Source organism: Pogoniulus pusillus, chromosome Z (assembly GCF_015220805.1).
Source record: "Pogoniulus pusillus isolate bPogPus1 chromosome Z, bPogPus1.pri, whole genome shotgun sequence".
NCBI lineage: Eukaryota > Metazoa > Chordata > Aves > Piciformes > Lybiidae > Pogoniulus > Pogoniulus pusillus.
This window is the reverse complement of record NC_087309.1, coordinates 75,212,330-75,238,172: the sequence shown is the minus strand read 5'-3', so window position 1 is coordinate 75,238,172 and position 25,843 is coordinate 75,212,330. Positions and strand designations below refer to the sequence as shown.

At 40.3% G+C, this 25,843-nt stretch overlaps 1 protein-coding gene across 2 annotated transcripts; it reads left to right on the top strand.

Annotated features, from left to right (window-relative positions):
• Nucleotides 1–4,009: 4,009 nt before the first annotated feature.
• On the top strand, nt 4,010–25,679 carry UBQLN1 (ubiquilin 1). 2 transcript variants are annotated; one of them, XM_064176446.1, is made up of 11 exons: nt 4,010–4,338; nt 10,858–11,009; nt 12,934–13,049; nt 13,435–13,697; nt 14,464–14,622; nt 15,258–15,501; nt 15,941–16,083; nt 17,019–17,102; nt 21,494–21,609; nt 21,927–22,095; nt 23,755–25,679. In XM_064176446.1, the coding sequence occupies exons 1-11, from the start codon at nt 4,177–4,179 to the stop codon at nt 23,905–23,907; spliced, it is 1,761 nt and encodes a 586-aa protein (XP_064032516.1). In that variant the 5' UTR covers nt 4,010–4,176; the 3' UTR covers nt 23,908–25,679. The 2 variants fall into 2 exon arrangements, with proteins under 2 accessions (XP_064032516.1, XP_064032515.1); XM_064176445.1 differs by having other exon boundaries at nt 4,011–4,338; nt 23,752–25,679.
• The last annotated feature ends 164 nt before the right edge of the window (nt 25,680–25,843 follow it).

Below are 25,843 nucleotides of genomic sequence, written 5' to 3'. Positions count from 1 at the left end.
CTTCCTCCTGGATAAGTGGTCTATAACAGACTCCCAGCGGGATATCTGCCTTGTTGGCCTTACACTTCATCTTTACCCACAATCACTCAACTTTATCATCACAATTGTTGAGCTCTACACAACTGAAACATCTTGGGCAGTGGAATCAAGTTCACCCTCAGCAAGCTGCAGATGACACCAAGCTGTGTGGCATGGTTGACTTGCTAGAGGGCAGGGATGCCATCCAGAGGGACCTGGACCAGCTGGAGAGGTGGACCCAGACCAGCCTCATGATATTCAACAAAGCCAAGAGTAAGGTCCTGTACCTGGGTTGGCACAATCCCAAGCACAAATACAGGTTGGAGAGCAGCCCTGAGGAAAAGGACCTGGGGGTCTGGGTTGGTGAAAAGCTCAACCTGAGCTGGCAGTGTGCATGCACAGCCCAGACAGCAACTGTGTCCTGGGCTGCATCAAGAGAAGTGTGGCCAGCAGGGCTAGGGAGGGGATTCTCACCCTTTTCTCTGCTCTCATCAGACCCCACCTGGAGTACTGTGTACAGTTCTGGAGCCCCCAACACAAGAAGGACAAGGAACTGTTGAAGCAAGTCCAGAGGAGGGCCATGAAGATGATCAGAGGGCTGGAGCAGCTCTACTATGAGGACAGGCTACAAAAGTTGAGGCTTTTCAGCCTGGGTAGGAGAAGGCTTTGAGGAGATCTTGTAGTAGCCTTCCAGTATCTGAAAGGGGCCTACAGGAGGGCTGGGGAGGGACTATTTACAAGATAACAGGATGAGGAGTAATAGGTTTAAACTGGCAGAGGGAAAATTTAAACTAGATGTTAGGAAGTTCTTTGCAGTGAAGGTGGTGAAACACTGGCACAGGTTACCCAGGGAGGTTGTGGATGCTCCCTCCCTGGAAGTGTTCAAGGCCAGTTTCGATGAGGCCTTGAGTGACCTGTTCTAGTGGGAAGTGTCCCTGCCTATGGCAGAGCATTGGAACTGGATGACCTTTGAGGTCCCTTCCAATCTAAACCATTCTATGATTCTATGAAACACTCCCTAACATACAGCACCACCTCACTGCCCCTTCTTGCTTGTCTATATCTTCTGAATAGCTTAGAGCCATCCATTGCAGCACTCCATTCACGAGAGTCATCCCATCATGTTTCTGTGACTGTGACTAAGTCACAGCTATCTTGCTGCACAATGGTCTCCAGCTCCTCTTGTTTGTTGTCTATTGTTACGAATTGAGGAATTGAGCCTCTATGAGACTGGGATGTGGTCTGGAAACTCATGCCAGGTCCCCCTTGGCTCCTTCTGGGGGGTGGTTTAGAACCTGATTCCATGTGCAAAAGGTCAGCCCACTCCCATTTCCTGTCTGCAATCCTATAAAAGCAGGCAAATTTCCTGTTTCTCTCTCTCTGCTCTGCCTGACAAGGAACATTCTCCTTTGCTGCTGCAGCTGCTCCTGCTGAGCCATACAGCCAGCTAACCAGGTGGCTGACCAGCTACCTTGTGCAATCTACCTCCATACAGGCAATCCATCGCTATCAGTCTGGTTTTGCAAATAGATCTGTATCTGTTTTCCTTCCTTTATACTTTTGTAACTCCCCTTTACCCTTTATTTATTGTTAACACTTTCCTTTTAACTTCCAAATCAGAGCAAGACTGTTTTTTGGGTGTTCTTTTACCCTTCTGCCTAAAATATTTCATACGTTTAGAAGGGAGAGGGGGAAGCATTCTAAAATACTTGTTCTGTTGGGCTTTTGTGACTCTGGGAATCTAAACTAGAACATCCATGCTGCACAGACGTGTACATGCACTTGAGCTGGGCTACCTACTTCCAGCATTGGCATGCCACCCCTAGGCTCACCTCTACTGAGTTTGGGGTTATTTTCTTCCCCCTTGAAACCTAGATTAAAGCTCCTTGCCAACTCATGAGCAAGGATCCTTTTTTCCCTTTGAGGCAGATGGATTCCACCTGTTGCCAGTAGGTCTGGTGCCATGTAGAACTCCCCATGGTCAGTGAAACTAAAATTCCGCTGATAACATGTGTCTGAGAGACTGGTGCTAATCAGATGTGCTGGCCTGTTCCCTTCAGTGTTCCTTCCTGACACTGGTTGATTCTATGAGGAAAACACTACCTGTGCTCCTGGTCCTTCCACCAGTTGTGTCAGCACCCTGAAGTCCCTTCTGATTGCTTTTGGCCATCCTTCCACAACCTCATCACTGCCAACATGTATAACCAGTAGCAGATAACAGTCAGAGGGCCATACCAGTCCAGGGAGTTTCCTCATAAGAACTCTAACTTGGGCCCCAGGGATGCAGCAGACTTGGTCTTGTCAGCAATGTCCCTCAGAAGTTAATTGCTTACCACAACTGCCTTCCTTTTTTCCTTTGTAGAGGCAGTCATAACTCATGGTGCACGCTGACTCACTACAGCCAAGCCCCTGGATGAACCTTCATCTACAGCCTCATTTGCCTGGCCCTCAAGCTCCAGAGTCCCATATCTGTTACATAAGGGCAACTGGGAAGGTAAAGGAGGTGATTCTCTTGCCACCCAGAACAGAGACACATTTTCATTCCTTGCTCAGGTCCTCTCCTGTCTGATGGTTCCAACAATCTATCTCCCTTTCACACTCCCTGGTACTCCTTAACCTTTCCACTTCCTCTCTCAGCTCTGCCACCAGGCTGAACAGGTTATTCACTTGGTCACAGCACACACAAGTGGTGTCTCTGCTGCCCTCTGGTACAAGTGACAGGCTCAGCTCTTCCCTGCAGCTGGAGACCCGGGCAGGTGTATGTTTGCATGGGAGGGTACCTGCAGGGTGGAGGTGGAGAAAAAAATTTTCCTGGGGTGGATATAATTAAATAAACCTACAAAATGTTAAAGAAGATTTTTGGGAATCACAAATGATAATAATTAGGGACATGGCCTAGGTAGTAGAGTACATTAGGAATATATCTGTTAACTAATTAGGATAACAAGCGTTTGTTTTTTTTTTAATGCCAGACTTTGTAGTGTGCCATTCTAGCTAACAACTAGCAATTACAGTCTGGAAGGCGAGGGCTCTACTCCTGTCTAACTCTGCTTCTGTGAAGGTCTTTGGTGTTTTTCAAAAAGTAAAGCAAATCTCACTGAAAGTGAGACAACAGTGTTTTGTTCATTAGAATTAACGATGAGCTAACAAGGACATTGCTATCTGGTTCGGACCTGCCAAGGCATTGCGGTTGTGGTTTGCAGTGTCAAAGGCAGGGTATCCTTAGTGAGCCTCCTGCCCACGGAAGGTGATCATTGCGATGCACCCCGTTACACTTCAGTGTCAAGCTTTTCCAGTTTACCCCCTTCACCTATGCCTGAAACCTTTGTTCTGATAAATCAAGAATGGCAGACAATATATAGAAATCCTTTTGACTAAAATCTTCCTATGAAATGATTAGTCTGTACTCTGCCCTTGTGCATCAAGAATGAACCAGGGGTGTCTGAAGATTCAGAAATACAAGGAATACTACGTGTAGCTTATAGCAAAACTCTGTAGATCTTGCATTAAAACATATGAGGCCTTGTCTAAACTCGGAATTGCACCACTGACTTCAGGTTAAACATTAGCTTTTAACCAAAATGATGCAAAACCTTTTACTAGTATTCTTAGTTTGGCTCAGTGCTTCACTTTTATATGGAACACGTCCTGGCCATTGCTAGGTAGTTTTCAGCTTGCTTATTCTATTTCAGACCATTGCGGTGACTTTAAGATGGCTTAAATCAACTGCCTGTGGAAAAAATACGCCATTGTCTAGTTGACTGGACAGGGCTGGGTGACAGGTTACAGTGGACGGTGTTGGAGCTCCCCTCCGCCCGGGCTGAGCCCACGGCTCCGAGGCGCCTCACAAGCTCCGAGCCCCACCCCCGGCGCCTGGCCTCAGCCCGGCAGCAGAAGGCGGGGCGGGGGCGGGGCGAGTCGCGCATGCGCGCTGGCGCGGGAGGCGCCCAGGTGCGGGCAGGCCGCGCCCCTTTCTAGCAACTTCCCCGGCGGGGGACGTCATCAGCTCGCGCCGCTCTGAGCCGGGCTGTTTCCGCCCGCTGCTGCGGGAGCGGGCGTCGTGCGTGCTGCGCTGCGAGACCGGCTGGGGCCGCGGGGAGCAGAGGACTCATAGCTGGCTAGGCCTGTCCCGTCTTAACCCGTCCTATCCCTGCCGTTATGTCGGAGAGCGCGGAAGGTCCTGCGGGGGGTAGCAACCCCCCAAGCTGCCCCACCCAGGGCGCTGCCGCTTCCACCGAGCCGCGGATCATCAAAGTCACGGTGAAGACTCCCAAAGAGAAGGAAGAGTTTGCTGTGTCTGAAACCAGCAGTATCCGGCAGGTGAGGGCGGGGGGGGCTGGCTTGAGTGGGCTGGTGGGCCAGATAGGGAAGCAGGCAGCAGGGGAGTAGCGGGGGTAACCAAGCCGAGGTTAGGGCCTGGAGCCGATTGAACCGCGTTTTGGGAGGAGAGTCCAGGCCCACAGCTCCCACCTCCAGCGCTGCAGTGTGAAGGCCCTTCCCGGTGACAAAGCAGCTGCTGCTTGCTTGAACTGCACTGAGCGCTGGTGGGGGAATACCAAGGCCGATCCAGGCCCAGGAGAGGGCTGCTCCCATCTGAGGACAGCGAGGAAGCTTGCTTTATTTCCTTCTCCCCAGCTTCTCACCTTCGTATTGCAATGCTGAGAGCCGGCTTGGGAGGTGAGTGTAGCAGGTTTTCCAACTGTGACTTGTCCGGTCTGGCTGACTCAGTCTGCAAGGAGGCTGACAGGCTAGCTAGTGCGGCTGTAGAAAATGTACGTAATCACCAGTGTGTATTGCCAGTCACCAGAGCTGTATTGCCAGTGATTATCTAAAACTGTCTTTAAAAACGAGTAGATTATGCAAAGATGCCTTCATTTTAGGGAAGTAACGTCGTTAAACTGTGTGCGCAAAATGTGTTCAGCTAAAGCACACCTGCTCTACTTAAACGGTTTAGTTTTAGGTAAGATGTTTAGTCAGGTAACTTTGAATAGTTAGGGTCTTCTTCTGCGTTCTTGTGTAAGGCTGTGTCCAGTGTTGCCTTTGGCTTAAAAGAAGCAGTTACACCTACTGAGTCACGTCAACTTTTTTTTTGTTTTCCATTGACTTTCCTTGAAATTATCACCAGTGTGTCTCTGAATGAAGCAGTTAAATTCTGCTTCCTTTATTTCGTGTGTGTGTGCATGTGTTTGGTAATTCAGAGTTCACGAAAATAAAAAGGTACATGTGAGTGCCGTGGCTATCTAGCCACAGAAGTTGAAATTTTTCCCGATGGATGAGCTGAAAGGCATAGTCAATCAGAGTAGGGTACTGAAGATGAAGTAAGGTCTCACAGATGTGAAGTGTAGTGCCAGCACCTTGGCTAGAACATCAGACTCTTGCTCCACCTAGTTGTTGTAAGGAGACAGAATACTGGTATTTCTTTAGAGTTTTTACCCTTGAATCTGTTTTCAGTTCAGAGGGTTTTATGTCGGCATTTGGCTTCTAAGAATGCCATGCATAAGTCCTTGTTCCAGTTGCCAGAGGGATGAGATTGCTGCATTGTAACTGTGAAGTATCAGCTACTGCCTCTGCAAGCTTAATCTAGGCATTTCTCCTAAAGATAAAATGACTGTGTTTGCTTTTTAATGTGGCCCACTGCTTTCACAGCAATCTCAGTTTGAAAGGGGTGCTTTTCAATTCTCTGTTCTCTGTAGATTTGTGAGCAGCATCAGTGCAGTTTTTGTAAAAAGGTCTCTGCAATTTTGGACGTTTTTGCTACATTTAATTTTTTTTCCTTGTTCATTTGTTGTTGGTTTTATTTTCAAAAGAGAGGCTTAAACACTGGATCTAACCTGGATTTGCCCTGAAAAGCAGTCTGCCTTTAGTTTGAGCCTTTCAGTAATTATAAACAAATTTACACAAGATGTGAATTTTATATTATATTCCACTCTAACAAAGTTATTTCAAACTTGGATGCTGGTGGGGCAGGCAAATGTTCAAGTAAGCACTTATGTAAAACTGAAATAGTTACACAATGTAGCAAGAACATTAATATTTACTGAGAGCAGCCATGCAGGCTTAGGTAATTAATGAAACATGTTGCTTAAAATGCCTTTGTTGCCCACAGATACCTTAAACTCTAAATGTTGTCTTTCTTGCTCAGAGTTATATCTTGATGACTGTGAATTAAGATTGTTCCTGTGGGTTGACCATTTGAGGCCCAGACAATGTCATAGCTACCACTTAAATGCATTGTTTCTGTAGTATGACTAGTATTGACAGTTTCTCTTAAACTGTAAAAATGACCTGTGGTTAATAATGTTTCTAGAGCCAGTCTTGAAAATGGGTTGATCTTGAATACAATACAAGTTGAACATCTGTTCAGATGTATCTTAAATCAGCAAGTGCCTTTTTCTTTTGGCACAGGTGGGTCAGCAGTGACTGCCATATTTGCAGAGTAAAAAAACCGCCAGACACTACTAAAGTTGTACAGCAAGATAGAACTTATTCAGCTGTTAATTTCTGTAGCTAATATTGTGACTTGGAGAGTTGATGTGTTGTTTGTTTGTTTGCAGTCATTTCAAAATACTGCCAGGATTAAAAAAATCTAGATTTTTTTAAAAAATATTTTGGGTCATTAGGCCAAATTTAGGGCTACACAAAACCTGTGTTATGTTGCTTTGCTAATATAAGTGTGCAACTGTCCTGAGTAAAGGAAAACTTTCCTGATGTTGGAGGGCTTCAGCAACATAGGATTAGTTATTGCTGATCCTGTCTTGTGGAACTAAAGCAGCTAGAATGCAGTATGTGGAGTAAAAAGCAACCTTCCAAGTACAGTACTACTCTGGGAGGTCAGCTGATTGCAGTGGCTATCCATCTGTCTTTTTCTGTGGGACCTTTTTTGATTTGTACTGAGCACAGTTCGGCTCACTAGACAAGGACCAAATACTTTTATCCTTGTTGGTGTGGGATACTGATCTTGCTATTTGTGAAGAGTTCATGAGCACATGTTGAGTAAAGATGAATGCCTGTAAGACTACTGAATTTAACTGAACCTGGTGCAGACGCTTCAGCTCAGTAGAAGGATTTGTCTTCTGTATTTTATTAGGTTTATTTTCTGAGATCCTAGCAACACAATCATTGCGATTCTTTTCTTAGCATAGTTGATTTACAATGTGTTTTGATAAATTTGTGTACAAATAGCAGGTGCACTCATGTTATGGAGACATCTGGAGCATCAGAGAGTTCATTGTAACTTGTTCAGTGTTACTGTCCACCAATGTAATTGCAGACCACGAGATACTGAGTTGTACATTCTGTGAACATTAACAATCAAGTGTGTGGACCACACTGTTAATGGTTGCCTTTGACTGTTAATACCAATCAACAGATTAGTTAGCAAAATATGTTGCACGGTAACCTATGTTTTATATGTTAGTCTTCCAAGAGTGAAATATCTGAGAGTTTGATTCTCCTTATATCTTGTCATTTCAGAAGTCTCAGAGCTGTGCTGAGTGCAGGTGAAGTTGATGAAAAGTGCCTTTCTTTTTGGCATCTCAGTTTTTTTTCTGTAAATGCACCTCAGCCAAATTTGTCTCAGTACTCTTGACTGTTTCATTATTGTAGAAGGAAAGAGATCTATTGTGCCTTTGAGTTATGCATGTATGTTGATGTAGTGGTTATTTTGGGGATGCTGGTATATTGGCTGTTTCATTTATGCCTTGCTGTAGTATTGTGTGGGGTTTTTTGCAGATCATCTAAATAACATTACATGCAAAAGGAAAGGGAAGGGCACAGCCTCTGATATCTGTATACTAGTAATATCAAATGCTGTTTGGTTATGTTCTGTAAATGATGCTTTGTTTCCTTGACCTTATAGGTAATAGCAGTTCTAGAAATGTGTGACAGAGCTTTGCGTAAGGTAGAGTAATTGGAAGAACATCAGACTAATAGCATATGTCCAGAAGAGGACAACCAAGATGGTGAAAAGACTTCAAGGACAAAATTTACAAGGAGTGGCTGAGGTTGCTTGATTTATTCAGCTTGGAGAACAGAAGGCTGAGAGTTGACCTTATTACAGTCTACAACTTCCTTATGGAAGGGCAGTAGAGGGGGAATTGTTTATCTTCTCCATTTAGCACCAGCAACAAAACATAAGGAATTGGAATGAATCTACATCAGGAGAATTTCAGACTGGGCATTTGAAAAGGGTTCTTAACTGAGATGATGCTTGGTCACTAGAACAGGCTTCCCAGGAAAGTGGTCATAGCACCAAGGATGTCAGACTTAAGGGGCATCAGTATGACTCTTAGTAATTTCATTCAGTTTTAGATAGTCTTGTGAGAAGAAGGGAGTGATCCTTAAGGGTCCCTTCCAGTATGAGAATTCTGTGATGCTACAGCATCACCGTTCTGTTAAGGGTTAAGCTGTGGATGTCACTGTCAAAATACTGTGGAAAATATGATAATGGGTTTAGGTAAATGATACTTGCATTTCGCATACTATGATAGTCCTTTGTTCTTATGCTTTGTGGTATTTCAGCTGGTTTTATGTCACTTTGAGTGTTTTTTAAGAATAATTAATGAGAAGAGTGCAGAATAGGAGGCCCATCTTCAAGAATGACTGAGGGAGCTGGGGCTGCTTAGTTTGAGCAAGGGTGAGTCTGAGGGGAGACCTCATTGCTGTCTACAACGACCTGAAGAGACATTGTGGGGAGGCTAGTGCTGGTCTCACAGGCAATTGGAGACATAACAAGGAGGAATAGTCTCAAGCTGAGACTGGGTAGGTTTAGATTGGACATTAGGAGAAAGTTTTTCATGAAGAGAGTGGTCAGGCACTGGAATGAGCTGCCCAGGTTGGTGGTTGACTCACCAGCCCTGGATGTGTTTAAGGGTCGTTTGGATGTGGTGCTTAGGGATATGGTTTTAGGTGAATCTTGTTGAGTAGGGTTATAGGTTGGACTTGGTGATCCTGAAGGCCTTTTCCAACCTGGATGTTTCTGTAATTCTGTAACTGGCTGAACAGTTGCTCTGCAGAAAAGGGTGTAGAGTTTATAGTTGTCAAATAACTCATCACTGTTACATAAATATTTTTCCTACATGTATTTCTCACTTTTTTCCTTGCAAATAGGAACATACCTTGAAGGATACTGAGTTTATCCTGTTGTTCAACTAAGTAAAAGAAATTATGTGGAGTCTTTTGACTAGTTTTGAGTCCCATGCTGACAAAATGACATAATGGTATTAGAAAGCCCAAAGAGTGTTGGGAGTGATTAGATTAAAAATCCCTGAATTAGAGATTAGTTTTACTGCAACCCTTTATTGTGAACAGAACAACGATCTATTTGTGTTGTCCATTTTGGGCTGTACAACGAAGAAACGGGATAGTGAAACCCTGGTATAGATTTCTTGGGGGGAAGAGCCACTGAGGACCTCAAAAGAGACTAGATAAAGATGTCAGGAATAATTCAAGTAAGTCACCTGCCTTAGGAAGGAATGGACTGGGTGACTTCCTGGAATACTTGCAAGTCTATATGTTGCTAGTTTAAAGACTGAGTTAAAAGTTGTTTCCCCAAGAACTGAAACTAAATCTGTTTGGTTAGACTTTCATCCAAGGATGACCTCTAACTCAAACAGACTTTTTACCTCTTATCTCTCAGACTCTTTCGTTTTTCTCTTCCTGTATTATAAACACTTTAGCGGCTCACCTTCAAAGCATAATAAAGTGAGATGATTTTTTTTTTTAGTCCTGCCCACTATGAAATGTAATTATTAATAAATAATTGCAAGATTTTAATTTTATTATCTTACATAGAGTGAGAATTTCCTAGGATGTTTGGGTCATTTTTGCAAGTATCAGCTTAACTTTAAAATGTTAGAGTGAACTTCTGAAAGGCTTCTTAACTGTTTGGGATAATTTTAAAAATACTTAGCCTACTACCTTGTCTTGTTAAATAGATTAATCTGTTTTCTTACGGTAAGACAGTTAGTGTTTCTCTTAACTTTCTTATTAAGTTTTGTGGATTTTTGTTTTCAGTGAGAGCATTTTTCTAGAGAATGATAAATCTCAGAACTGAGCATAACCTGGTTATTTTTGGCTTGAAAGGCAAAGAGGTATCAGTGAATTTCAATGTTTAGCTGTTTAACCAAAGGTCTGATTTCCTAGTCAGTTCAAAAATGTGACTATTCACCATGCCTTTGGCTGCAACCACATTTCATGTAGCTATATCATATACTGAATGAGAATGCAATGCCACCAGAGGGATAACTTCTGCCTGTGTGGAAAGTCATGCTAATTTTGGCACTTGGAGGGCAGCAGAAATAGGTCTTCAGAAGAGAGGATGCTTCTCTGTTAGGTTCCAGCAACAATGCAGGAAGATTTGTTGTACTTGTGACATTGCATCATCAGTTTCTCATCAATAGATGGCTTCAGTTGCATGAATGCCTTGGCATATGGTATATCTAAATGTGTGTGTACTTACTAGTGTATAGTTATATACATACTTTACAGTGTGTGTGTAAGTAAGTAGTATATATACTAGTCCATATTTATTGTCATGGATGTGTGGCAGATTGAAGCTGCAGTAGCCTTTAAATCAGATTTTTGTTAGCACAGTAATAGTACTAGTGATCTTAATGTGCAGCTCTTCTGAATTTTACTCTACAAAAAAGAGCTTTTTCCCATCTTCCTATGGAGAAAAAAGTTGACAATATGTAATACTAGATTTTGTAAAACAGAATGTGCTATGCAAGTGGAGGAGTATAATGAATGTGAACGGAATAGTTTGTCCTTATATGATTCTTAAACATTATAGTTCAATATTCAATTACAAAAATTTACAATGTTAACTTTATTGTTTAGTTCAAGGAAGAAATCTCTAAGCGCTTCAAGTCCCATACTGATCAGCTTGTGTTGATATTTGCTGGAAAGATTTTAAAAGATCAAGATACCTTGACACAGCATGGAATTCATGATGGACTCACTGTTCACCTGGTTATCAAAACACAAAACAGGTAATCTTACTGATGAAAGATCTTCTCTTTACCTTCAAGAAGTAAAGATGCTCTAATTTCTTAACAACTTTGTTGGACAAATTTATTTTGAGGAAATAGCTTTAATCAACTCGCTAGTCAAAGTTGATACAGAACAACAGTCTGAAATTATGGGGCTTTTCTCCTTTGTTTTAACTTCATATTTTAATTCAATTTGTTTCTAAATTCAGGTCTCTTTTGTTGCTTTATTCAGTTTTTAGTGCTGTCTGTGTTTTGGCTTGATAGTTCTTAGATAATGGCTGTTAACTATTCATAAGGTTATATTGTGCAGTTTTCACATGTGAAAACTTGCAATGAATCATTGCTGTTTTGCTGAAATATGGAAACAGATTTTTTTGAGAGACTACTTTTTAGTAGGAGCTGAACAGAGAGACTTTTTTTCTTTCCTATTTTGCTGAGACACTTTTAAAGTGGCTATGAAAAGTTGCTTCAGTTGAGTTGTGTCCTCTGCTCATTACTTCTGTAAAGTGCTCAGATGGAGAAGGCTTAACTAAAAATCTTTTCAGCAAGCAGAGTAATAAATCTCTCAAATGAACCAGCTTGCTTAGTCAATAACATGTTCATTATTTTAGACTGGCAATGTTCTTATGCCTGTTCTACGTAAGTCTTTCTTGTTTGTGATGAGGATCTACTTCTGTGGTAGTGTGTCGTATAATCAAACTTTGCTGATGTCACAAAGGGATAGGCACCTGAAGACATCAGTTTCAGCAAGTCCACGCTGACATCCCAAGCTCAAGGCTTTACGTTTATGTCTAAAGCTTGAAACTACTTCTATTTACGTCTAAAATGTAACTACTGGAAAAGTATCTAAGAGTGAGAAAACTTAGTCTCCTTACTTCACTACTTTTGGTTTCTATGATTTTGGTGGCATATGTTTAAGCTGGAGTCAGAGAACTCTTAGGAACATCAAGGAAACCTCTGGACCTGAGGCATCTCTCAGGCTTGTGTCTCTGGCTTTTTTTTTTGTTTTTCACCTTCCTATTTTTCTATTCTGCTGTCGTGAAACAAACAGTTTCATTATAGGAGAAGGGTACTCAGAGTTGAACTGAGGTATGAAATTTAGGTACTGTTGAAACCTCAAATCTGTGAGGTCTGAATTCATAGCTTCTGTGATTTATTTTTCTGCTGCTGTTCTGCAAATACAGGTGTTTGAGAGTGATTATTGAACCATACTGAAGAAATGATTTAGATTTCACACTAGCTTCATCTTTTGAGCAGAGACCAGGTTAGCTTTACACAAGCTCAATTCCTTTAATTTTTCTACTATGTGGTGACACCTATATTAATGCCTCTGCAGCAGAATGATGTGGTATTTAACTTGGGCATCCTTTAGTGCCTGTGCTAAATTATGCTAACTTTAACTTTTTTTTTTACACTGTTCTTGACATCTTAAACATTATTGAGTTTCTGATAGTTTATTTCCTAATGAATTTAAGGCATTAAATGAATTTCACATTCAGTAATGTGAAATTCATCTCAGTTAAGATGTGGCATGAAAGAAATCCAGCATTAATTGTTGCAAGGCTTTATTTCTTTAAGCCTCAAACATGTAATTAGTAGTATAAGAGTATCGTGGAATAAGGCACAGGTCCTTGAAGTTAAGGATGGAGGAAGCATTGCTCTGGCAGACAGCCCAGAAACAGAGTGAGAAAGGTGGTAATACCTGCAGTGATGCCTATCCATTCCTCTACTGGAAAAATGGTGACATTACAGATGTCTCAGACTTGTTACAGGAGACTATCTAGAGATAAGTGTGGTGGGTGATTTTTTTTTCTTTTTTTTCTTTGTTCCTTGAGCATCTTAGTTGAGAATGTATTGTTACTTGAGAATGTGTTTAACAATGTTACTAAATAGTGAAACTTGCAACTTTTGAAATTACTTTTAGATCACAGGATCATCCAGCGCAACAAGCAAACAGCACTGGGACTACTGCTACCACATCTTCATCAAGCAGTAGTACCTCATCACCATCTTCAACAACTAGTAACCCTTTTAGCTTGGGTAAGAATATGTGTTAGTAGCATGGTGGGTATCTTGGATTCAGATTATTTGTCCTTGAGACTTTATTCTTTAAGAGCTGTAAACAAAAACTCAGACGTGCACGTTGTCCAAAAAGCTGTGGAAAATGTGAAGTACAGTTAGAATTGTGACAAGTTACTATATTTCAGATGCAGGTCATCAGAGTTGTAATTAAGTGTCTTTTTATTTAAAGTAGTGAATTGTTTGTGGATAACTCAAGCAGCCTTATGAAGATAAGACTTTCCGTTGGTTTTCATTATTTTGAATTATGTGTTAAGATATTTTGACATGGAAGGAATCTGGGTATATTTAGAAGTATACTAGAAGTTTAAAGTTCAATTGTATTTTTTTTTTCGTCCTCTTAAAGGTGGTATTGGTGGTTTGGCAGGTCTGAATAGCCTGGGCTTAAGTACATCAAACTTCTCAGAGTTACAGAGTCAGATGCAACGGCAACTTATGTCCAACCCAGAAATGATGGTTCAGATAATGGAAAATCCATTTGTTCAGAGCATGCTTTCAAATCCTGACTTGATGAGGCAGTTAATTATGGCTAATCCTCAAATGCAGCAACTGATACAAAGAAATCCAGAAATCAGTCACATGCTGAATAATCCAGATATAATGAGACAGGTATGTAGAAGGATATCTCTTATGTTTGTGACCTTTATAGTGTAACTGAACAACAGAACAAGAGCTGGATGTGTTTAGTTGAATGCTTAAATGTTTTTGAAGTAGTTAGGCTTATTGGAAAATCCATAAAAGGTATGCAACTGATGTTTGTATTTCTGGTCATAGATGTCCAAAATAGATTGTTTATTCAGAAAATATGGAGCATAATTTCTGAAGGCATGGCATGCTGTATAATTATGTATTCTGAAGTTACAGTTGGATGACTCTGTGTGCATTTGTATATTCCTGTTGCCTAGCCAGCAATTGATTTTACCAAATACAGTAGTTCTTAAAAACACTACATATTTTCATTTTTATCTGTGTGTGCTTTTGAGGACCTTTAAAAGTAAATAGCAGGAGGTATCCAAAAAATAGGTACTTTTGAAAATTGAGGTAGTAATTTTAAAGTTCACGCTACAGACTGCCTGCTGCAGTAATGTCAGAAATGTTAGGCCGATATTGTGTTGAAAAGCTGAAGGAGGAAAAGAATAGTGCGTTTAAGGTGTTTAGCTAGTGCTCCTAACCCAACCAGCATAGTAGCAGTTGGTTGTCATAGAATGCTGGCTAAACGTCAACTGAATTAGTGTTCCACTAGACTGATGTTTTGATTTGACTTTAGTAATAATTTTGGAGTAACATGGTGGTGACTGAGATACCACCAAATGCTGACATGTTTGCTTTAGAATGGATTTCTTATTAACACAGATTAAATGTTCCACTTCCCTAGACACTAGAACTTGCTAGAAACCCTGCAATGATGCAGGAAATGATGCGAAACCAAGACCGAGCCTTGAGCAACCTTGAAAGTATACCTGGGGGATACAATGCCTTACGACGTATGTACACGGATATTCAGGAGCCAATGTTGAATGCAGCGCAGGAGCAGGTGAGAGAAGACTGCAAATGTTATGGAAAGCATATAGTCGTAAAAAATAAAATCATGTAAGTAATGTGGACCTCCAAATGTGTACTTGACAAAAAATTTAAGTCAGTTTGGGGCCTCACACTCTTGAGATGGAAGATTTTTTAAATTCTGTGCCCTTCTAAGTTGGAAGAATACAGGTACTGCTTCCTGTGTGTTGTAAGTTATTTTAGTGAGGAAGAATTTCTGTATTACTTGAATTTGAATTCCTGTAAGTCTTTTTCTCAAAATTCTGAAGTCCAGGAAGTTTTTAAGGATGTCTTTAGTTAAACTTGGAACTTAAGAATGGGGATTGAAAACAGCTTTGAAATTGGAGATCAGTATGTAAGATACAGTCTTACTTGGATTGCAGTAATTATATCTTAGCATACTGATTTTAAAAAATAAATATGATTTAAGTTTATTTTGGAGGTGCTGCTATCTCCTAAGTATTGGCATCTCTTCAGAATATTTACAGTGAATTACTATAGAACGGTGAGTATAACTGATCAAGAGCAATCAATGTTTATCTTCATGTGTAATTTTGGAAAAGTAATTTGCCAGATGTAAAATCACTTTGTGTTAGTAGATGATACACACTCACTTTCTTTCCTTTGTAGTTTGGAGGTAACCCATTTGCTTCTTTAGTAAGCAATGCATCAACAGGAGGAGACAGTCAGCCGTCTCGTACAGAAAACAGAGATCCTCTACCAAATCCCTGGGCTCCTCAATCCAGCTCACAGACATCCACAACAAATACAAGCTCCAGTAGTGAGAGCGGTGGCAGTAGTAGTGCTGGAAACAGCACCTCTGGGAGTACAGGACAGAGCACAGCTGTACCAAATTTGGGACCTGGACTAGGAGGTGTGTTTGTCGTTGCAGTTGTATATATTTGCACATGCTTAAGTGTTTGAAATTATTCTTTCATTACAAATTTTTAATGTGGTTTGCTTTTGTTCAGTATTATGACTTTTCAAAGTCTTCTGCAGACAAATGTGAAAAGCAGGGAGTCATAATAGTACTTGTATTGCTTTAAAGTAATGAAGGCAGGGAATCTCTAGATGAATGATGGTATTTTTCTTGTTTGGAGGCAAACACAAAAAAGGCTAAAAATTTCAGTACATTGTGGGGACTACTTTTTGGTTATGGCCTCTGTCTTAACTTTCAGGCAAGATACAGCTGAGTAAGATGAGCCACACAGATCTGTTTTAGGCATTAAAACTCAAACCAAGTGGTTTATGTGGTCTAATACATCTGATGAAAGTTGGGATGTTTCTTTAGTAAACTTTTTTTTTCCTTGAAGCTGGTATGTTCAACACACCAGGAATGCAGAGCTTACTACAGCAGATAGCAGAAAATCCACAACTGATGCAGAATATGTTGTCTGCACCCTATATGAGGAGCATGATGCAGTCATTAAGCCAGAATCCTGATCTTGCAGTACAGGTAAATACATTTATCTAGTGTTGTGGGTATTGAGTAGATGCTTTGATACAGTTACATTGTCATTTCTGCCAGCACTTCAGCAATTGTCTGTACTCAGTGGTCCAGTTATTAATGTTAATCCCTAATTCACTGAAATTATTGCCTACTTAAACTTAACAACTTGCTAGAGTGAGCTTCTTTAATTTGTAGTTTGATCTCATGAATATGGATTTAACTTGGAAGTTCATGTATGTTCTGTACAGCCCTAAAATTGTGATCTGGTATAACAACCAGTTAGATAAAACAAATGCTTTGTTTATAAGCTAACGTAGATCTACCACTAAACTACTGCTGTATCCAGCATTTCCTCTGGTTTTAATTTCACTTTTGTGACTCATGCTCTCTGAAAAGTGCAGATGCTGTTTTGTGAATGGTGTCATAGAAGTACTTTCAAATTTTATTTAAAGCCGTAACGTCCAAGTCAAATCCTGAGTGAAAAAAAATGTACTAAATAATCTCTTGGAAAATATCCTTGATTTCAGGTGATGTTTGCAGGGAAACTATTACTTAGATCTGTGGTGGAGGCTGAGCAGAAATATCTTCTAATAAAAGCGAGGGTGTCTTGGCAAGTATCTGTCAATTAATTAACTTAAAAAAACCAAACCAAATCAATAACATCAAAACCTAGAAAATACAAATTGAACCAAACAGCAGCACTCTTCTCCCTCCTCCCCCATGTCATCACAGAAAGCACCAAAGTACCCCAACAAACAAACAAAAATCCCTGCTATATTGAGGCTGGTGGTTCATAACATATTTTGGCTAAAGAAGTGATCGTTATTATTGTTCTGTGAGGTTGTTTTCACAGGCTATAACCATGTAAGTAATCAATCTTCTTAAAACCTCCTGTGGTTTTTACTGCCCAATCTTTGAAGTTGACTGTTTTTGTCCCATAGATGATGTTGAATAATCCTTTATTTGCTGGAAATCCTCAACTTCAGGAGCAAATGAGACAACAACTTCCAACTTTTCTTCAGCAAGTAAGATGATGTAATAGCTGTTAATAAGTGTCTTAATTAGGAACAGTTTCAATGAAGTGGTGTCTTTGATTTGGCTAAGAAGTGGATTCTATAATATTCTCATTAGCTTTAGACACCAAGTTGAGTTGTCTCCATCCCTTTCAGAAGTTAAACCTGACTCTTAGTGGATATTTTTGTGTTTACACTGTGTATTCAACACCATGATAACATCGTGCCAGCTTTAAATTGAAAATGCTGTCTGAAGCAAAGCGTCATGGAGCTTCCTTTTTCCGGTTGCTGCTTTCAGTTTTAAGGCATCTGTCTTTTTCTCATCTGATGTGGGGCTCAAAAATCAGCTGTCTTAACTAAGACAGTTGATTTTTGGCAGGAGACAGAGGTTGAGGTAAAGAGAAGTGAGATGAGAGGATTCAGTTAAGGCTTGACGCTTGTTAGGGGTTTTATATTTTTCCCCTGTCTGTGGTATATTCACTGTATTGATGTTTGCTTCCCAAGGGTGGCTGGTACCCATGTGTTGAAGTCCTGTGTGTGCTCTGTCTGGTGGTGTGTGTCACTTTAGGAGAATGGCTTAGAGCCGGGATGTGTACTGGTGGGCCAGGTTTTGTCCAGAGCAATACAGGTCTCCCAAGAATACCAGTTAGAGATCTGCCTCAAGGCTGGATAATTACAGGTGTCAGGATATGTGGAAGCATATGGGTGAGTGCCTGGGATGATGGTCACATGACCTCTGGTGGTTTGGAGTTTCACCCCTGAGCAAGTGCAAAATCCTGACTGGGAAAATATTTGGAAAAAGTCTGTTGTCTGCCCAGAAGTTGCTGAGACATAGAAATCACTGTAGTGTGTTGGGCTCTGGCCCATGCCTACTGAGATCTTGCCATTACTGTTTAGAGTGTTCAGGGGCACGGGAAGGTCTCTGGACCTACAGGCAGAGCAACAGGCATGGCAGCTGCACCAGAGAACTAGCTTGTTCAGTATCAGTCATCCCTGTCCAGAAAAAGAAACAGAAGGAAAGCAGCTTGTCTCACAAAGGATGAGGAAGAATAAGGGTCATCATGAGAACAAGACAAGAGCCAAAGATGTTCAATCAGTCTTTATTATTGTCCTTGAAAAATGGCCAAAAACAAATGGTTGATGAAATGTCTAGGACACTTTGGCAGTGATGGAAGTCTTTCCTGTACGGGCCTGTTTCAGTTGTGAAGGACATGTCCTGGCAGGTCCATCAACTCAAAAGAGCATGTCCTATCCCCACTTGTATGATCCAGTGTTTCAGCTATTAGGAGCAGCCACTTCTTCATCCAAGGAAGAGAATCTGGGAGGTACACATTTTTTTTTACTTTTTTACTTCCTTGACTATGGGAAGGACATGATGAAGTGGGATGGAAAACCACTTTAATCCTAGCTATGCAAGTCTGTGAATTACAAGGACATTCTCCATGGGAGAAAGCTGCCCTAGTGCCCAGTGGAAAATCACCCAAGAAAGAGCAGAAAAAACAATATTGCTTCTGATCCTCCAGAAGGGACTTCCAAAGCATCTTTACAAGGTGCACATAATTCCACTCAGAATTAGAGGGGCCCTGCCTCCAACCAGATGGAGGAGAGAAACAACAGAGATTATTGGACTATACAGATCGGATGGCTTGGCAAATTGAGCCCATGAGAGTGTAAAGGTTTAGCAGATACGAATGCACAGTGTACTCTGATGTCATCAAACTAGGAAGGGGTGTAATCTGTTTGTATTTCTGCTATGATGGGGATCCCATCTGCTGTGTGGCAGAAACAGAGCACTGGAATGCAGGCCATGGTTTGCTTTCTCTAGGAAGTTTGGAAGGAGTCAATGGAATTGACTGCTCTGGGGTGGGAACCCAATCCCACCTTTAGACTTCTTCATGGACTGATCCAGACTATGCTGGAACACTGGTTTAGCCAGTTGAATCTAGTGATGAGTATTCAATACCATCCTGATGTCATGTCAGCTTTAAAATGAAAGTGCTGGTTGGTGCAAAGTGTTGTGGGGCTTGTAGTTCAGATTGTAACATGAGAGGCTTCTTGTTTCCAGTTGCTGTTTTGGGGTTTTGTTTCTTCTGCTGGTTTGGCTGTGGGCTTGGGAGGGCCATTCTATGACTGTCATCTGCTGCTGCTTCTGCTTTTGCTGTGATTTTCTGCAAAATAGGCTAAGGTCATTGTACATCATACCTCATTAAACTCCTTATCTCAACCCAGGGCTTTTTTTTGTTGTTGTGTTTACTTTCCCTCTCTATCTGGGGTGGGGAGTGTGATTTGTGAGAGGAGGCTGTCTTAAACCAGGACATTTTGTCTCGGACTAGTACAACCACTTAAATTTGCTCTTGCTTCTTTGCTTAGGATGAATAATTGTCTTCACCATGCACCAGAAGAGAACACCTGTTTGTACATGGTGTGACAAAAAAAGATGATTAGTATTTTTCCCAATACTAGAAAGAAGTGTTCCATTTTGCTTTTCATGTATCTCTTTAAACCTACCTTAAATATCAGGGAAGGTCTTGCAGCATGTCTTCAATGTCTCAAGTTGTTAGCTAATTCAAAATAAGTTGGTTATGAAGGGTTTTTTTGCCTCTAGAGATTGCTATACCACCAATTTCTCCTCAACAACATCCTGCTTGCAGCCCATGTATCTGCTCTGGTCTTAGCTACCACAGTGTGTAGTGGTACAGTATTCCATAAATAGAAGCAAGGGTTTGTTTTTCTCTTGTGAATGCTTAAACCAGTGCATGAGTTCCATCACTGATCAAGGCAATCATTGCAAATCAAAGTAAATGTGCTGCCAAGATCTGGATTCAGTTAGATGATTTTATGAGAAAAATAATTAATGCACACTGAATTACAAGAGGCTTCTTGGGCTGCTATTTTCTGTAAAACAAACACCAGACAGTAAGTTATGACTTAGCTGTTTTCTCAAAACATTTGCAGTAGCTTTCTTTGGAGAACCCAAAATATTTTCCGCTTTAAACTTTGCCAGTTGTATTTTTAGTTACTGTTTGATTGTTAGCAATCAGGAAGATAAAAAAATGTGAATGGAATATATCAGCAACTTGCTGTTCTTAAGTCTCATTACATGTCCATATTACAGAGCAGAGTTCTTCGTTCCTCAGTTCTGCTCTGCAATACAGGATGTATAACCTTAATCTGTGATTTCTCTGTGACTCAAATGTTTTTGCATCAGAGAGAATTGGTCTATTTGCCAAGTAAAGGCTGCTAAGATTAATAAGCCTGACGGCTCTTTGAAGTAGATCTGGCTACCAAGACAGTGTCCCTTGTGACTTAAAACACATCAGACTTACCTGTGGTATCTCTAAGCAGAGGTGAGCAATAAAACATTAGTTCTGGTTTTGTATCTGTCATGGTTTAATCCCAGCCAGGCACTAAGCACCACACAGATGCACCCTCTCTGTGGAATGTGGTAGAGAATCAAAGAGTAAAAATAAACTAATGGATTGATACAAAGACAGCATAGAAAGTAAAGCAAAAGCCACACATGCAAATAAAATAATTCATTAATCTATCCAGCAAACAGGTGTTCAGCCATCTCTAAGAGGGCAGGCTCCATCATATTGTAGTGATTAATTTTGGTAGACAAGTGTCATTACTCCGAACACCCCTTCCTTTTTCCCAGCTTTGTATGATGATCATGATGCCATATAGTATGGAATATCCCTTCAGTGAGTTGGTCAGCTGTCCCAGCTGTGTCCCCTCCCAGATTCTTGTATAGCCTCAGCCTACTCACTGGCAGGGTTGTTTAAGGAGCAGAAAAAGCCGTGACACTGGGTAAACTCTGATTAACAGTAACCAAAACATCTCTATATATAGTCAGAATATCCCTATATATAAAAACACTGTTTTGAGCACAAATACAGAATTTAGTCTTTTACCAGCTACTATGAAGAAACTTAGATTTTCCCCAGCGAAAACCAGAACAAAGTTAGAGCAGAGTGAAAGCCCTTCAGTATTAGGCATTTATTTGCTAGTATGCTGTGCAGTAGATGCATTTCTTTAGGCATTGAAGGCACTAGAGATGTGAAGACATGCACACATGGTGGTGATCAAACTGCTGTGGTCTGAGTTTAGCTAGGAAAAAGAAATAATATTGTTTAAGCTTTTCCAAGATCTCTACTGATGAGTTTGCATAGCATTCAGTATTGTTGCTTACCAGTAGCATGATACAGAACAGAAAGATGGTTAAGCCTAATGGAAGAGGTAATGAAAAATTGGGTGTACTTCAAAGATTTGTCCATGTCTTAAGAGTGAAACTTTCAAATGTGAAGTTGAAAAATGAAGTTCTGAAACTGCCAGATTCTATACAACTTCTAGTAATAAATATGGAATGCTTGAATCCAATTAAGAGTTTCTCTCTTTCTTAGATGCAGAATCCTGACACGTTATCAGCTATGTCAAACCCTAGAGCAATGCAGGCTTTGCTGCAGATTCAGCAGGGCTTGCAGACACTAGCAACAGAAGCACCAGGGCTTATACCAGGGTAAGAGTTGGTCTTAAAAATTTAAACATGAACTTCTGTGTTGTGGTGTTGCATGTTTTGTTGTTCTTTTTCACAGGTAGTGATTTATCTAGTATTTATTAAAGCTGCCTCCTACTATTGCATTTTTGTGGTTAAACTTGTGTAATCTGTCACATTTTGCATGCCAAGCATTTCTAAATAGTGATAACTCTGGTCTTTGTATTAATATTTAAATTGTCATCCCCTCTTTGACAGGATTTTTACTCAGTAGCTAAATAAATAAGCTAGGAATTATTATTCAACTGGTGTACTACTTTCTTTTTCTGTCATTTATGCAGGCTTAATCCTGGTGTAGGTGGACTAGGAAGCACTGGGGCTCCTGCAGGGTCCACTGTACCTAGTTCTGTTCCCAGTGAGAATACAAGTCCAGCATCAGGAACTGCTGAATCTGGTCACCAGCAATTTGTCCAGCAAATGTTGCAAGCACTTGCTGGTGCAAATGCTTCGGTAAAGTACATCACTATTTTGTTTTGCTTTAGATTCTTTTTTCTTTGTAAAACACTAGGAATCAGGCCAATAATTCAGAGATGAGCTTCTTAGATGCTTCTGGTCTAAAGAGAATATCTAGGGCTTAAAAATGGTGTGTAGCTGTGCAAGTAAACACCGGAAAAACATGAATTTGGCATAGAGTTTTCTGAAATGTTAATTTTTATAGACATCTTCATATCTCTTTTAATTTCTGAAATCCTTGGAAAGGTTGAGGCAATTGAGTTGATTTCACTGGCAAGTGAAATGTGGGCTCAAGCAAGAGAAAAGCTTCAGCATATTGAACGCCCTTATTGCTGGCTGTTACTCTACTGTTACTAAGCCTCTGGAATAGCCCCTTTCTGGTTATTTGGAGCCTGCATTTGTGGTATGACTTCAGTGTCATCCTGCAGTGGATTGTTAACATACCGAGTGGGATTAAAGGTTTCCAGAGAGCTCTGGAGGTCAATCAAAGGTGGCAGCTTTGCCAATAGTTCCAGGGCTGTGAGCTAGACTTTAAGGGAGACATGCTGTTATCAAGAGTGCTTTGGGAAACGCCACGTTTACACTGTGGTACATACCCACTGTAATGGCAGACTGCTTGTGGAAGGAGCAGTCCTGCTTTTTCCCCCTTTGTTGCTACAGAGTGTGGTAGTTCAGCTTGCCGATCTGACAGTTTGGTTATTTTGCCCCTCTTGTCATCGAGCCATGAGGTAGTGTTGGTGAGTGTCACTGCAGGAAGCTATATTCTCATACATTTTCACTTGAGCTATCAAAAATTACCCTATTGAGTCAAGATTCTGTTCAGTTTTGCATGGAGGAAGCAGATACAGGGAGCAGTTCTTAAATTTCAGATTGCACCTTTATATGGGAACTGTTTGGAACCTTGTGCAGATTTTAAATACTAGTAGTAATTTCTTGATGTGTGAAACTACTGAAGTAGAACAAAAGGAAGATGAGTGGTTGCTTCACAGGTTTCGTGTTGGCATCTAAATCAACTCATTGATCTTTTTAAATAAGACTTGTCAGTATTACTCCAGCATACGGTTTTCCTATAATTGTTCTCATCCAAAAACGCCTCTGAACTGAAGGTCATACTACTGGAATTAGGCAAAATTTTGCCATGAGTTTGTGTTCCCATAAAGAGCAGCTGTCAGTTTGTCTTAGACTGAAGCTTTCTAGCAAGTAGAGTTGTGGTGAATTTAGTGAATAAATACTTGGAAAGTTAAAGAGGACATAACTTTTATATCAAGGAAGAAAAGCCTATGATGTTCACCACTGCCAACGTCATAATACTTGCTGTTCCACATTACTAAGGTGAACTCTTTCATTAAAAAAACTAAACACTTGAATGCATGTCTTTAAGATAAACTGTGGGACATGAATTTACCCAAATGAATTGTAATGTGTTTTTATCAAACAAGCAACTTTTCCTGTAGTCCAGGAATGCTGTGTAGGTGTAATTAGTCTTAAAATTTGAAGCTACTCTGACTTGTTAAAAGAATGATTCAACTGTGAACATAACTGATGTCATAGTATAGGTTTAGAATCTTGAAAAATTATGTAGTCAGGAATTAAAGACAGAGTGATGCAGAACCAACTGTGTTTAAATCCTGTCCTTTCCTTAATGTGTGTTAGCAGTTACAGAATCCAGAAGTTCGGTTTCAGCAACAACTGGAGCAGCTGAGTGCCATGGGCTTTCTGAACCGTGAAGCAAACTTACAAGCACTAATAGCAACAGGAGGAGACATCAATGCAGCTATTGAAAGGCTGCTCGGCTCTCAGCCTTCATAGCAGTGTTTCTTTAACGTGAAAAAGTGTAATTTATTTTTGATAACAGCCCTTAAATCTTTAAAATACTTGCTTTATTTCATTCTGACTCTTGCAATTGTCTTGTTATAACTAAAATTGGTCTGACACATTTTAAGCTGGAGTGCAGTAGTTTTCTTAAAACAGTGGGAATCAATGCGTTTTCACTGTGCATGCATCACATTTCTTCTGTTCTGCATTATTTGTAATTTTTGGGGAAAAAACAACACCAACTGGGTGAGCAGCTTTTGTCTGACCTACATCTGTCCAATTCATTTACTACTTAAACATTAGCCTTTGGTAGTAATACATGTAGAATACAAATTAAAATTGAAACAATTGAAGCTACAATTTGTGGGTACCAACACTGCTTATTGTGATTTTGGCATGTTTTTTTTTTTCTGCTAGCAAAATGATTTAAGATTTATACCACTTTGAGTAATCTACCAATTTTTGCTTTAATTTGTATAAAGTATAAACAAAATATATATAATGGAGATAGATAATTTCTAGAGATTGACACATTGCAATAGAATGAGATTAAAACTACAGGGGATAAAACCATAAAACAAGTTAAAACTTGTTTTTGGTGTAGAATATTTCAGCATCTTAAGTAACCATCTCAGCAAAAATGCTTAAGCAAATTAATTCAACCAGCACAGCAGTTCTAGTATATTTTATCTCTTTACATCTAACTGTACAGGAAACTGCATTGTTACATTGTCTCAATATTCACAAATATTAACTGTAAACTACCTTTATAATTAATGCAGGTTAAAGGGGCATTGTCCAGTGCTCTGGAGCTGCTTCTAAAGCTTTTTGGCTTGTTCATTGAAGTTCTGACATGTATTCTGATTTGTAATTGGAAAGATTACTTCTATGGTCATGTGATATTCTAATTACATTTAGCCACCATGTAAAAATTCTGTATATCTTTTGAGTTTTTATTGGTAGTTACTTCTCTTGTGCACAGGTAATAAATAAATTAAATCTTTAAGCATCCCTTGACTCAGTGTGTTTACAGTTCACGATTATCTAGAGTGCAGAATGACTGACCAGTTTAAGGGCTGGCATTTCAATGTAAACTCTGGGTATATTCACCAGTTCTGGGCTAAGAATATCAAACAAGCCTTGAATATGAGGAGGGAGGGAAGAGTTGTATGATACAGAAGTCTACTAGCTTAAAGTGGAGGTGGCAAAATAAAGGATGTTACTGTGTGTTAGTGATAGCACCTGTGTTTTATTGGTCTTCTGCCTCAGTGTAGTTGTGGATGTGCTCACTGAATTCCTGTAACGCTTGTAAATACTTGAACACTCTTTGTTTTGATGGTACAAGTATAAATTCAGTTTGTTTTAAAGGTCATTGCTTGCAAGTGGTTTAAACCTTTTAACTCAAGGTTGTTAATCAGTTTGATGCAAAATTACAAAAAATGATACACTTAAGTGTGCTCAACTTCCTTCTTTATATATCGACACTTAAACTTGGCAAAGCCATGTACACTATGTCATTATCAGTAACTGGATTGTTATTCTTTGGCACGCTCGCAGGCCAACAGAAACTGAGCAGGCTTTTCCTGCAGAAGGGAAAGGGCCAACTACACCTGCAAGCTCTGGTGGCTTTAGCATTGTAAAGTTCAGGTATGTGGCACTGTGGCAGATGCTTAAGAAACAGTGAATTGCTGTATTCTGTCAAGCTGATTAATTGCACAGGTCTGGTTTTGTGCTGGGGAGAATAAATAAAATGTCATCTCTAAAAAGTTTTGCAGGAGCCTTGCAGTCTTTCCTAAATAAAAAGCAAGTAGGAAGAGTTTCAAGTTCCTGAAAAATTCACCTGGCCTTTCTCTTGAAAGGAATGGTTTCTTGGATTCTGCGTGTTCATTCAGAGAGGCAGGTTCAGCATACTTTTTTGGCTGTATCTGCC

Excerpts from the sequence above, each read along its gene's own strand:
- UBQLN1 (XM_064176445.1), top strand. The coding sequence starts at position 4,177 with ATGTCGGAGAGCGCGGAAGGTCCTGCGGGGGGTAGCAACCCCCCAAGC. Across the intron at positions 11,010-12,933 it reads GTTATCAAAACACAAAACAG|ATCACAGGATCATCCAGCGC; the intron begins GTAATCTTACTG and ends AATTACTTTTAG. Across the intron at positions 13,698-14,463 it reads ATCCAGATATAATGAGACAG|ACACTAGAACTTGCTAGAAA; the intron begins GTATGTAGAAGG and ends CCACTTCCCTAG.